Source organism: Podarcis raffonei, chromosome 4, assembly GCF_027172205.1.
Source record: "Podarcis raffonei isolate rPodRaf1 chromosome 4, rPodRaf1.pri, whole genome shotgun sequence".
In the NCBI taxonomy this organism is placed as follows: domain Eukaryota; kingdom Metazoa; phylum Chordata; class Lepidosauria; order Squamata; family Lacertidae; genus Podarcis; species Podarcis raffonei.
Window position 1 is genome coordinate 5,035,110 of NC_070605.1, and position 12,707 is coordinate 5,047,816.

Genomic DNA, 12,707 nt, shown 5'->3' on the forward strand with positions numbered 1-12,707 from the left:
CAGCAGGAGAGGGTGCTTGGGGGGCCTGATCAGGGAGGGGCCAGGTCTGCCGCGCTCTCCTTCCTGCAGATCAGAGGATCCCTGACTCCCACGAAATCTCCCTTTTTAAAACAAAGGAGTCCCTGGGACTTTAACTCCTGTGTGACATCGCTCAGCCTCATTGCACAACAGAGGAAACATGTGCAAATGGTTTTCCAAAGTTGAACGAGGAGGTGGACTAGCCCCCCCCCCAAAAAAAAACAACGGCCAGGAACTAAGGAAAAGTAGGAAAGAGAGACCAGGAATAAAGAGAGGGATCCCAGGCCATAGTCTGGCTGCTGCATTGCAAACCAGTTTGTGTTAAGCTATCTAACAGAACAACAAAAAAATCAAAACTTCAAGGGAGATGTATTTGGCCCCGCCCACTTGGCCCTCAGGGGGTTGGCCAGATACATTCCTGGCCCTCAGAAGAGAGAAAAAGCGATCTCACCCCACGAATCTGTCTGGACAGGGGCAGAGATTGCAGAAAAGGAGACAGAAGCAGGGAGTGGAGGTGGGGTGAGGGTGGGGCTGGGGAGCAACTCCTGAGGACCCCCAGGTCAGGACCCCCACTAGAGAAAAGCATCCATTTATCACAAGATACAAATGACTCCTTTGTCATTCGGTTCTGACTTCATGCATTGACTGGGAGGCAGCAGAAACCAGGTTGATTAATCTGACAGAAATCCCTTCAGTTGCCTCCACATTCTGCATTGCTAGAAGGCTAGAGACTTATTTCTTCTCCTCTTCCTCCTCCTCTTTCTTTTCAAAATGATAGCTCATGGTCTGGGATGTGGTGCAGTCCAGCCCTTGTTCCCAGCGAGACTCATCCATGCTTGCTCAGGGAACCATTTTTTCCCCTGTCCTACAAATTCTATAACAGAACAATGTATTTGCTTTGTAGGATTTACTGCAGCTTCTCATTTAGACGGACAGAACTTGGCAGAAGACCAAAGGGTTACTTCTGATCTCTCAGAGGCTTCCTGAGAGCACAGATGGATGAGCAAGACTCAGCTGGCCCAGGAACAGGAAGAGGCCATGCCAACCAAACTGGGAGCAGTGGGGGGTTCTGGGAAAACTCTGTGCAGAAGATCCTGGGTGAGGAGGACACCCTCCGCTCAGTGGTGCAGAGCCAGCAGGTGAGGCAGTTCTGCTTCCAGGAGGCCAAAGGACCCCGAGAGGTTTGCAGCCGACTCTACCACCTTGACCATCAGTGGCTGAAGCCAGAAAGGCACACGAAAGCTGAGATGTTGGACCTGGTGATCTTGGAGCAGTTCCTGGCTGTCCTTCCCCGGGAGATGGAGAGCTGGGTGAGGGAATGCGGAGCGGAGACCAGTTCCCAGGCGGTGGCCCTGGCCGAAGGTTTCCTCCTGAGTCAGGCAGAGGAGAGAAAGCAGGTGAGAGAGACTTTCCTCTGGATACTCCCAAGGGGCTCCAAACAGGACAGAGAACATCCCATAATGGTCTGCTGATGGCCCATCCTTTTTCTGGGAAGGCATCCATGGAATGAGATCTAACACCCTTCAAGTCTTTGTCATTCTCTTTCTAGTATTTCTCCCCATTCTCTGTTTTGAATCCTTGTTTCTTTCTCAGGGAAAGGATCTCTTTGCAGAAATGGACCTGGATTCCTGTGAGGCAGAGAGGCCTCCGTTGGACACCAGAGAGAGGCCACTGGGTAAGGAGGAAGGTGGTTTTTCTCCACTGGTCTCATTCTGTTGGTTTCCCAACTCATCTGAGGGTTCTTTTCATCTTGTTTTGGGGGGAGACAGTTGGGAACAAGGGTCCAGAAGAGGGGAGATATATTTCTGCACAACAAACATATGAAATGGGCACAAACGTCCAAATGCTCTCAGCAGGTAAGTCCTTCTCAAAGGCCCATCTGCAGTTAGAGATGCCCAGTTTCACCTGTGAGAGAAGCAGGCACTTCTGGCGTCCTGCTTACCTTTTTTCTCTTGCAGGTGGCAGAAGGATGCCAGCAAGACCTCCTGATCCACCTTTTCATGGGGGCAGAAGGGAAGCAGCAGCTGTGGAACCAGATCAGGTCAGGGGAAGCTGCCTTGTGGGGACAGAGGCCGAGGGATGGAGCAATGTCATGGACTGGTTGGGCATAGAGGAATGGTGGGAGGAAGCAGCCGGGGAACCAGGAAGGGAAGACGGCTCAGAGCCGAAGGAGTGAAGGTGGAGGAAGGATGAGCGGGTAGAGGGAGAAGAGGGAGAAGCCTGGGAAGAGGAGGTGTCAGAAGCTAAAGGGGAAACAGGGCTTAGTGAGCTGGGAGACTCTGTGGCAGAATGCAGTGCAGAATCAGAGGCAGAAGAGGAAGGAGGCGAGTGGGAGAGGAAGGTCGAGAGGCAGAGGTGAGTCAGGAGAAGGAGGAGCCACCGGTGGCTCCCTCTCCTTCTGCCAGAAGCCGCCCTCCCTGCTTGTCTCTCAGAGCCAGGAGACCCCCTGCATTGCAGGAATCTCTGCTGGATCATCCAAGACAGATGGCCATCCAAAAGAGGCTTATTTCATTTCTAGATTGATAACTGAATGCAAAAATAGTTTTCTAAGCAGTGGACAAATGAGAACAAATAGCGGCCTGGATTCACCTAACCAGCCCCATCGGCTGCAAAATGGGGCTTGCCTCCACTTCCTCCCCTTATCCATGCCCCCATGAACCCCTCGAATTTGGCTCTAGTTCTTAGGAGGGAACAGCTCAGGAGGAGAGGAGAAAGTGGATCCTTCCATTGGGGAAACTGGAATGCTTGCCTAGGCAGAATGACTTGAATAACACAAGGTGGAGTACAACTTATTTGCACAAAAACGAATACCCATAATTTAAACTTAGAATAAAATAAGCATCCATAAATAAAATGTGCAGCAAAGCAATCCTATTGAAACAACACCGCAATTTACAGGAAGGAAACAACAGAGCATTGTGGAGTAGATCATATTTCTGCTGTCTCAGAGGAGGACATTTCCCTTTTTCTTTTAGGGTCCAGTGTGCTTTGAAGATATTGCTGTTCGTTTCACAGCCGAGGAGTGGGTGTTGCTGGATCCTGACCAGAGAGCTCTGCATAAGGACGTCATGGAGGAGAATCGTGGGATCGTGGCCTCTCTTGGTAAGGCTCCCTGTGGGATCGTCATATCTGCCTGGAAATACAAAAAATACCTGTATGTGACCAACGTCATATATTTTCACAGAGCTCAACCGTGGCCCCTATAACACCTGGGAACCTAACACCCCCACAATAAACAGTAAATTACTGTTTTCTCTTTGAACAATCTTCCTCAGATTATTCCTTTTTCTACCACGATTGGGCAGGTCTAAACTGCCCGGGCCATCTTAAATGTCAGCTTCAGAATTGTTAGGGAAGATAAGTAGCTTCAGGTTTTCTGCTTTTGTTTTTGCTCCTGTCAGTCTTGGGTTGACCAAAGAGACGACTGACATTGGAGATGGAGGGGATGCCATGACTGGGCCAAACAAAATTCATCCCAGAGAAGAAGAGCTAGGCTTATTGAATTTCAGGTAGAAGTAGCAGTGGTGATGATGATGATGATGATGATGATGATGATGATGATACAGTGGTATCTCGGTTTACAAACTTAATCTTTTCTGGAAGAGGACTGTTCTTAAATCAAGGTACCACTGTAGTAATAATAATAATTTTTATTTATACCCTGCCCATCTGGCTGCATTCCCCCAGCCACTCTGGGCGGCTTCCAACACACATATAAACATGAAACATAAATAATAATAATAATCTGATCCCATATATAAAGAACATTAACTTTAAAATGAACAACTTATACTATTGGCAAAATTGTGGAAACCTTTTGTGAAAAGTGTATTTCTGAGGTTTGATGGCTCATAACACCACTTTTGTGTGGAGTAATACCATAAAATTATATAGCAATGGAAAGATAATTTAATGAAGAATGTAATGCAATGAATTTTATGAAGGAGTATTTATTAGAACAGCAGTCATAAAGAAAAAACGTGAAACCTTTGGTAACCATTGGTAACCTTTAGCTTTAATTACGGCCTTACAATGCCTTCCCATGAAGTGAACCAAGATTTTAGTTCTGCAGCTGTAATAATGGGAAACCAAGACTGAATTATTGCCTCTGCTAATTGGGCTTTATTGCTGGGTTGCTTCTGACTAACCAAGTTTCTTTAGTCAGTGTGATGGGATGGTGAGCTGCTTGTGCGTAAAATCCTAGTCCCTCAGAGTTTGGCTAAGTCCACAAACCTCTGTCTGTGACGGAGCTGCTTAAGCATGGCTCCATCAGTCACTCGTTGAATCGGACAGTGGGCGTTTACGGAACTTCTTCCAGCATAAAAGCTCCTTAACGGAAACGCGTCTTCTGGACTCTCGGCGTGACAGTTTCCGGCGAGGAGTGGATGTCCCTACAGGAGGTCCTGAAACCTCCCCACTGTTCTCGCTTGAAGTGTCTCTGAGCCCTCCCTCCGACTCACTTTCCCTTGGAACTCCACTTCTCCCCCTGCTGGTTCCCTCCCCAGCTGAATGGTCTCTCTCACCCTCCGTGAGCCCTTTCACCTCCTGCGTCTCAGATGGCAGTTCCCTGACATCCACCTCCCCTCCAGGGCCCCCTTCACCCCCTTCCCTCCCCTCCTCTGCGGGAGGCGAGGGAGCAAAACCCCTGAAGGAACCTCCCTCATCTTCCGAAGTTTCGAACACTTCCCTCCACCTGTTGCTGTTTCCGGTTTTCAAGTACTCCTCCTCATCGGAGTCTGTTCCTTCTTCCAACTCCGATTCCCTGAATCCTTCCAGTTCCTCCTCATCGTCGGTGGTGCCAAAGTACTCCCTCCGGAACCTCGCTACTGGCTGAGGTTTCCTGGGGAACCTTTGGTGGAACGTTTCGATCAAGATCTCGTCACTGACTTCCTCTGCCGTCACCCAGGTGTTTTCCGACTCCGGTTCCCCTTCCCACGCGACCAAATACTCCACCTGATTACCCTTCCACCTGGAGTCGATGATTTCCGCCACATGGTTGCTGCTTTCCCTTTCTTCTATGGCTGGCCCCCGTGTGGATACCCCTTCACCTTCCCCCCTATATGGTGACAGTAATGACCTGTGGAATACTGGGTGCAGTTTCATGTGGTTCGGTAACCGGAGTCTGAAAGCCACTGGGTTGACCTGTTGGATGACCTCAAATGGTCCCAATCTTTTGGGTCTCAATTTCTTGCAACCCCCCTTGAACGGCAACCCTTGGGTTGATAGCCAGACCTGACTCCCCACCCTAATGGTTTCACCTTCCCTTCTGCTCTTGTCTGCCTGCCTCTTATATTCTTCTTTGGCCCTTTCTAAGTTGAGTTGGAGTTGACGATGGATCGCTTCCATTTCTTCTACAAAATGTTCAGCGGCCGGGACACTCCATCTCTCCCCTCCTCCCCCTGGAAACGCCCTGGGGTGGCACCCATAATTAGCCAAAAAGGGGCTCATCCCGGTGGACACATTCTCTGCATTATTGTAAGCAAATTCCGCTAGCGCCAACTTTTCGACCCAATCGTTCTCTCTGTCATTGACATAACACCTCAGGTATTGTTGGAGGATACCGTTTGCCCTCTCCGCCTGCCCATTGGTCTCAGGGTGCCTGGCAGTCGAAAAGTTGACCTCTACGTGCAACAAGCTCATAAGTTTCCTCCAGAACCTGGATGTGAACTGTTTCCCTCTGTCGGAGACCACCCTCAAGGGGGCGCCATGCAGCCTAAAAATATGTTCTACAAACAATTTCGCTGTCTCTTCCGCCGTGACTGCATGTGAGCAAGCTACAAAGTGACCCATCTTAGTTAACAGGTCTACTACGACTAGTATGGCGGTTTTCCCCTGGGATTTAGGCAGATCAGTCATAAAATCTATCGATACCGCCTCCCACGGTCGTTCTGGTGTGGGTAACGGTTCTAACCCCGCTGGCGCCCGCCTTTCTCCTTTGGCTCTCTGGCATTGGTCACACCTTCTCACATACTCCCGTACATCCTCCCTCACCTTGGGCCACCAAAACTCCCTGGTCACCAACCACATAGTCTTGTGTTGCCCAAAATGCCCCGCTGTGGGGTTGTCGTGCAGCTGTTTGAGTACTCTCCCCCTCAATTCCCCTTCGGGTATATATAGTGCCCCTTTGTAATACAATGCCCCGTTTCTTTCTTCAAAACCTCCGGGGTCTTCTCCCTCTCTCCTTAAACCTTTGAGCTTATCCTGGGCGTATTCATCATTTACCGTTCCCTCTACCAGTTCTCTTTGCCCCACCCAGGCCGCCCCACACACCCAGTGGTCCTCTGGGATAATATGTCTCTCTTCAGGCGCTCCCTCCCCCTCCAAATATTCAGGTTTGCGTGAGAGAGCGTCCGCTCTGATGTTTTCTGGACCTGGCACATAGCAGATTTCAAAATGGAATTTGGAGAACTCCTGGGCCCACCTCACTTGTCGCTGGTTGAGCACTCGTGCCGTTCTCCAATACTCCAAATTCTTGTGGTCCGTACACACTTGCACCTTATGCTGTGCGCCAATTAGTAAATGTCTCCATCTCCGGAACGCTTCGTGAATGGCGAGTAGTTCTCGGTCATATACGGTGTAGTTCCTCTCGGATTTGTTCAGCTTACGCGAAAAGAAGGCACACGGTCTCCATTCCGACTTATTGCTCCCTGGCTGAAGCAGCACCGCCCCCACCGCCCGGTCTGAGGCATCAGTTTCCACTCTCATGGGTTTTTGTAAATCCACATGCAGGAGCTGTTCTTCCGAAGCGAATGCCCTTTTCAATTCCTCAAATGCTTGCTCCGCCTCCGCCGTCCAAACGAATTTCTTCTTGCTGCTTAGACAGTCCGTGATGGGAGCCGTTAAGTGGGCAAAGTTCTTGATGAATTTACGGTAAAAGTTCCCGAACCCTAAGAACCTTTGCACATCCTTTTTCGTTTTCGGTGTCTTCCATTCCAGCACCGCCTGGACCTTGCCTGGATCCATGGCTAATCCCTTGTCTGATAAGCGGTACCCCAGGAATTCCACCTCCTTGGTGTGAAACTGACACTTCTCCAATTTCACCCACAGCTGGTTTGCTTGCAGCTGGCTCAGCACTTCCCTGACATCCTTTACATGCTGCTCCTCATTCTCTGAATATATCAGCACGTCATCGAGGAAGGCCACGCAATTCTTGTAGAGCAAAGGTCCCAGGACATGGTTCATGAGCGATTGAAAACAGGCGGAGCCTGATTGCAATCCGAATGGCATAACTAAATATTCAAAAGCCCCCAAAGGGGTGAACATGGTGGTTTTCCATTCATCCCCTTTCCTTATTCGTATCAGGTTGTATGCCCCTCTCAGGTCCAGTTTCGTGAATATCTTTCCCTTCCTCACCCTGGTCAAAATGTCATCAATCCTGGGCATGGGGAAAGTCACTGGTTCTGACACGGCATTTAGCCGCCGGTAGTCCACTACAAGCCTGGGTTTATCCGTGTTTTTTTTGTCCACAAAAAACACTGGGCTCCCCCCCACCGCTCTGGACTCTCTGATGAAGCCTCTCTTCAGGTTTTTATCAATAAACTCCCTTAACTCCTGCATTTCCCTGTCTGACATGGCGTACAGCTTGCCCACGGGGAGCTGGGCCCCAGGGACCAGGTTAATTTGGCAGTCAAAGTCTCTATGCGGTGGTAGTTTATCTGCTTCCCTTTCGCTGAAGACCTTGCTCAGGTCAGCGTATTGTTTGGGCACCTTCCCTTTGTCCGCCACTTCCGTCCCTGCTAGAAAGGCCTTTGCCCCTTCTGGCACCTTTCCTTCTCTGCAGTGTTCCAGGCAATGTGCTGACCCAAAGGAGACCACTCTCTGATGCCAGCCCACTAGCGGGTCATGCAACGCTAGCCAGCTCATTCCCAAAATGACGGGAGCCCCTCCCAGGGTGGCCACATTGAACGCTATCCTTTCAGTGTGCCTGGCCACCCTCATAACCATTGGGACGGTCTGTAGGCTAACTTCTCCTCCCAACAGCTCCCTCCCATCGATCGTGGTCACCTGCAGGGGGTTGCTTAAAGGGAGTATCTGTATCTGGTGTTCAGCTGCAAACTCCTTACTCATAAAATTACAGGAGCTGCCTGAGTCCAACAGCGCCTTTGTCTTTAGTGGGTATCCGTTTGCCAGCTCTAGCAACACCTCTATTACTAGGGCTGGTCTTGGAGGTTCCGGAGTGGGCACTTTTACTGCTCCTTGGCCTGGCTGCAGTGCCCTGACGGTGGCAGCCAGGCGTTGGCTTTTACTGGCTCCTGGACTCCCTCCTCCTTCCCCCCAACAGCTCCCGCCATCCCTTGCCATTCCTTTCTTTGCGGGCAGACTGGCAAAGTGACCTGGCTGCTGGCAGAGATAACATTTCTTGGCGCTCTTTCCCTCCTTCTTCCTCCCTTCACTGGGATTTGAAACTGCGCGCGCGCGCGCTGTTCCAACTTCCATCGGCTCTCCTGGCGGGAAACTTGGCTCTGGAATCTCTGGAATGCGGAAATCCCTCCAACGCTCTCCTTTCCCCTCCCGCTTCTCCAAGGCTCTTGCCTCCTGGCGCGCTCCAATGGTCAGCGCTGATTTGGTCAGCTGGTCCATAGACTCCGCCCTGGGCGCCCGGGAAAGTTCGTCTTTCACCTCCGAAGAAAGCCCCTCTTCAAAGAGCATGTGAATGGGTTCCGCCGATAGGTCCCACCCCAATTTATGTATCAACATTGTAAACTCAGTCCAGTACTCACGAACCGATCGGCTACCCTGTTTGCAAGCCATCAATTGTCTGCGCACCAGTCCCTGTTCAATCTCGCTGGAAAACATCAAATCCATGGCGCGAAAAAACTTCCTCGTGTCCTTCAGCATTTCACTATTCCCTGCCATCAGGGGTCTAACCCAGTCTCTCGCCCCCCCTTCGAGATGGCCAATCACAAACGCCACTCGCGATGCCTCGTCGGGAAAGTCGTTAAACTGCAGTTCGAGAGCATACTGCATCTCTGTCCTAAAGGCTTGATAGTTCCTGGGGTCCCCCCCAAACTTCTGCACCAATCCTGGCATCTTTCTTGCTAGTGTAGCTCCTTTTGCCTTTTGTGCATCCTGCGCCCTCCTTTCCTCTAGCCTCGCCGTTTGCAGTGCTAGTTGGACTTCCAACACCCTGTACCTTTCTTCCAGGCTTGGACCCTCTCCAGCTCCTCCTGCTCCCCCGGCTCCGGCTGGGTTGCTCATGATGCCTCTCTGCACAAGCTGCTTTCAGGGACTGTCCGATTGCTGTGATGGGATGGTGAGCTGCTTGTGCGTAAAATCCTAGTCCCTCAGAGTTTGGCTAAGTCCACAAACCTCTGTCTGTGACGGAGCTGCTTAAGCATGGCTCCATCAGTCACTCGTTGAATCGGACAGTGGGCGTTTACGGAACTTCTTCCAGCATAAAAGCTCCTTAACGGAAACGCGTCTTCTGGACTCTCGGCGTGACAGTTTCCGGCGAGGAGTGGATGTCCCTACAGGAGGTCCTGAAACCTCCCCACTGTTCTCGCTTGAAGTGTCTCTGAGCCCTCCCTCCGACTCACTTTCCCTTGGAACTCCACTTCTCCCCCTGCTGGTTCCCTCCCCAGCTGAATGGTCTCTCTCACCCTCCGTGAGCCCTTTCACCTCCTGCGTCTCAGATGGCAGTTCCCTGACAGTCAGCTCCAAAGATTTCTGATTGGGTTAAAGTGTGGGCTATTCAGCATGGACTAAAGTGTGGGCTATTCAGGTTGCCATCAGTATGCTGATGACACCCAACTCTATCTGTTGATGGATGGCCATCCTGACTCGGCCCCAGACACACTGACCAGATGTTTGGAAGCTGTGGCTGGATGGTTACGTGGGAGCCGATTAAAGCTAAATCCTTCGAAGACAGAGGTCCTGTGGCTGGGACAGGACGATATGGCATTGGGGGGCAACTCCCATCTCTTGCGGGGGCGCAATTAGTGCCAGCACCGTCTGTTAAGAGTTTGGGTGTAATCTTCGACACCTCCCTTTCCATGGAGGCGCAGATTGCAGCTATAACAAAGGCGGCATTTTTCCATCTTTGCCAAGCTAAGCAGTTGGCTCCTTACCTCTCTCACCCTGACCTAGCCACTGTGATCCACGCAACGGTCACCTCCAGACTGGATTATTGTAACTCGCTCTACGTGGGGCTGCCCTTGAGACTGACCCAGAAACTCCAGCGGGTGCAGAATGCTGCGGCGAGACTCCTTACGAGGAGGTCCTCGCTGCGAGATCACATTCACCTGGTGCTATACCAGCTGCACTGGCTCCCGGTGGAGTACAGGATCAGGTTTAAGGTGCTGGTTTTAACCTTTAAAGCCCTATACGGCCTAGGACCCTCGTACCTACGGGACCACCTCTCCTGGTATGTCCCACAGAGAAACTTACGGTCTTCAAATAAAAACATCTTGAAGGTCCCAGGCCACAGAGAGGTTAGGCTGGCTTCAACTAGAGCCAGGGCTTTTTCGGCTGTGGCTCCGACCTGGTGGAACACTCTGTCACAAGAGACAAGGGCCCTAGAGGACTTGACATCTTTCCGCAGGGCCTGCAAGACAGAGCTGTTCCACCAGGCCTTTGGCCAGGGCACAGCCTGACTCCCTCCTTCGGCAATCTTCCCGGAGCTCTGGCCCAATGGTTGCCATTGGTTTGATTTGAATTATTTTTATAATGAATGATTTTAGAGTGTTGTGTTGTACTGTTGTACTGTTTTATTGTTGTTAGCTGCCCTGGGCCCGGCTTCGGCTGGGGAGGGCAGGATATAAATAAAATTTATTATTATTATTATTATTATTATTATTATTATTATTATTATTCCCAGGCCATTCCAGCAGTGAAATATCATTATCTTGAATGTACCTTTTGCACACAGCAGCAACATGACATAGAGCTGAATCCTGCTGAAAATATATAAATGCTTCGGTATCTGGGAAAAGATCACCTGCGGAACACTTCAGTTTGGGCTCACATATTTCGTTTATGCATTTTCCCGCATTTATATTCCCATTAATGACGCAAATTCTGCCCACACCTTTTGCTGCCATACAACCCCAGATGATCACACTGTCTGGGTGTTTCACAGTCGGTGTAATGCAAGTAGGATGTAAATCTTCTCTGATTCTTCTCCTCTTCTCCGATTAAAGAAACTCGCGTATTTCATGCCATCACTACCAAGCAAGGTAGTGTCCTTTTTAAAAAAAATAAAGTTTTTTATTTATACAACAAGAAAAAAGAAAAAAACACAAATACCAAATTACACACAAATTACAAAAATAACCATAGACACATAATTTTCTTAGCAAACAATAAAACATCTATTGGTCTTAACACTAAAGACCCAACCTCCCGTCTATTCCATATTTCAAATTCATATTACTTATTGCCAATACACACTTTTATCATAATTAAACTTATTCTTAATAAATCTAATTTCTTATATCTACCTTGCAACTATTACTGAAGTTCCTCGAATGCTGCGACAGAATTTAAACTACTATATTTATTTTTCAGATATTCTTTGAAAACCTCCCATTTTGAAACAAATTCCTGTTTTGATTTATTCTTTATTTTTTCTGATAAACCATCTAATTCGGCATATTCTGTCAGCTTTTGGATCCAATCTTGTATAGAGGGGATTTCATTACTCTTCCATTTTGCTGCGATCAAAACTATTGTTGCCGCCGTCACATATAAAAAGATACCCTTCCTCTTTTGTGGAATATCCAAATCTGTTATTCCCAGGAGGTAGGCCTCTGGTTTTTTATTGAAAGAGATCTTTAGCATTTTTTGCAGTTCTGCATGTATACTCTCCCAGAATACCTGTATTTTCCAACATATCCACCACATATGGTAGAATGTTCCTGAGTCTCTGCATCTCCAACAATTACTTGACACATTTTTATACATTTTGGAAAGTTTCCATGGTGTTAGATACCATCGATGTTGCATTTTTTGAAAGTTCTCTCTAATAGTGTAACAGTTTGTGAATTTCCAATTGATCTTCCATAAATTTTCCCATTGGGCCATGGTTATTGAATGGCCAAAATCCTGGGACCACCTCACCATTGCCACTGTTACCTCCTCCTCCTTGACTGTCCAGTCAAGGAGGAGTCAATAAGTTTTGGAAAGAGTTTTTCTTTTAGAATTTACAAGATCAAATTCGAATCGGGACATTTCTGTTATTGTATTGATCTTTATTCCGGCCATTGGCCCATCACACGACATTTTCCCATACCAACATAATGTACTTAAACCTCCAAATTTAAAACCACCAAAACTTACAAAAAACAGACAAGAACCAAAGCAAAACAAAAACAAAAGACCAACATCATACATTACAATAAATTTGTAACATAAACATCGCCCTCTGCTCATAAATTAGTAGAAGACATCAATGGTGATATCACCTAATTACATCCTAAAACATAGATCATAGTTTAGAGGGATTATCCGAGCCGCACAGGAGTCCGTTTCTCTTCTTTAGGGATAGGACGCTGATCAAGAATCTGGCAACCATGAGTGATCTTAGGGGGTCATCATCATTTAATAGATATCTCAGTTTGGCTTCATTCGTATCATCGGCAATTCCCTTTAGATATTGAGCAAGAAACTTGCTCCTGGCCGATGAGTGAAAAGCACAATCAAGAATTATGTGATGCAACGATTCCGGTGCCCCACAATTACAATCACATAAG

General features: G+C 48.6%; 2 protein-coding genes across 2 annotated transcripts in view; both read left to right on the plus strand.

Moving 5' to 3' along the window:
- Positions 1-410: 410 nt before the first annotated feature.
- LOC128412315 (zinc finger and SCAN domain-containing protein 31-like) lies at positions 411-1,842 on the plus strand. The gene is made up of 3 exons (XM_053385221.1): positions 411-1,415; positions 1,612-1,709; positions 1,788-1,842. The coding sequence occupies exons 1-3, from the start codon at positions 1,014-1,016 to the stop codon at positions 1,840-1,842; spliced, it is 555 nt and encodes a 184-aa protein (XP_053241196.1). The 5' UTR covers positions 411-1,013.
- Positions 1,843-1,981: 139 nt separating this feature from the next.
- The window catches only part of LOC128412170 (zinc finger protein 772-like), a 61,904-nt gene continuing 51,178 nt past the window's right edge, over positions 1,982-12,707 (plus strand). Inside the window, exons 1-2 of the mRNA XM_053385036.1 lie at positions 1,982-2,059; positions 2,994-3,120. Coding sequence (XP_053241011.1) covers positions 1,988-2,059; positions 2,994-3,120 — 199 coding nt within the window. The 5' untranslated portion in view covers positions 1,982-1,987. The remainder of the gene's footprint in view (positions 2,060-2,993; positions 3,121-12,707) is intronic.

Excerpts from the sequence above, each read along its gene's own strand:
- LOC128412315 (XM_053385221.1), top strand. The coding sequence starts at position 1,014 with ATGGATGAGCAAGACTCAGCTGGCCCAGGAACAGGAAGAGGCCATGCC. Across the intron at positions 1,416-1,611 it reads AGGCAGAGGAGAGAAAGCAG|GGAAAGGATCTCTTTGCAGA; the intron begins GTGAGAGAGACT and ends TTTCTTTCTCAG. Across the intron at positions 1,710-1,787 it reads CTGGGTAAGGAGGAAGGTGG|TTGGGAACAAGGGTCCAGAA; the intron begins TTTTTCTCCACT and ends GGGGGGAGACAG.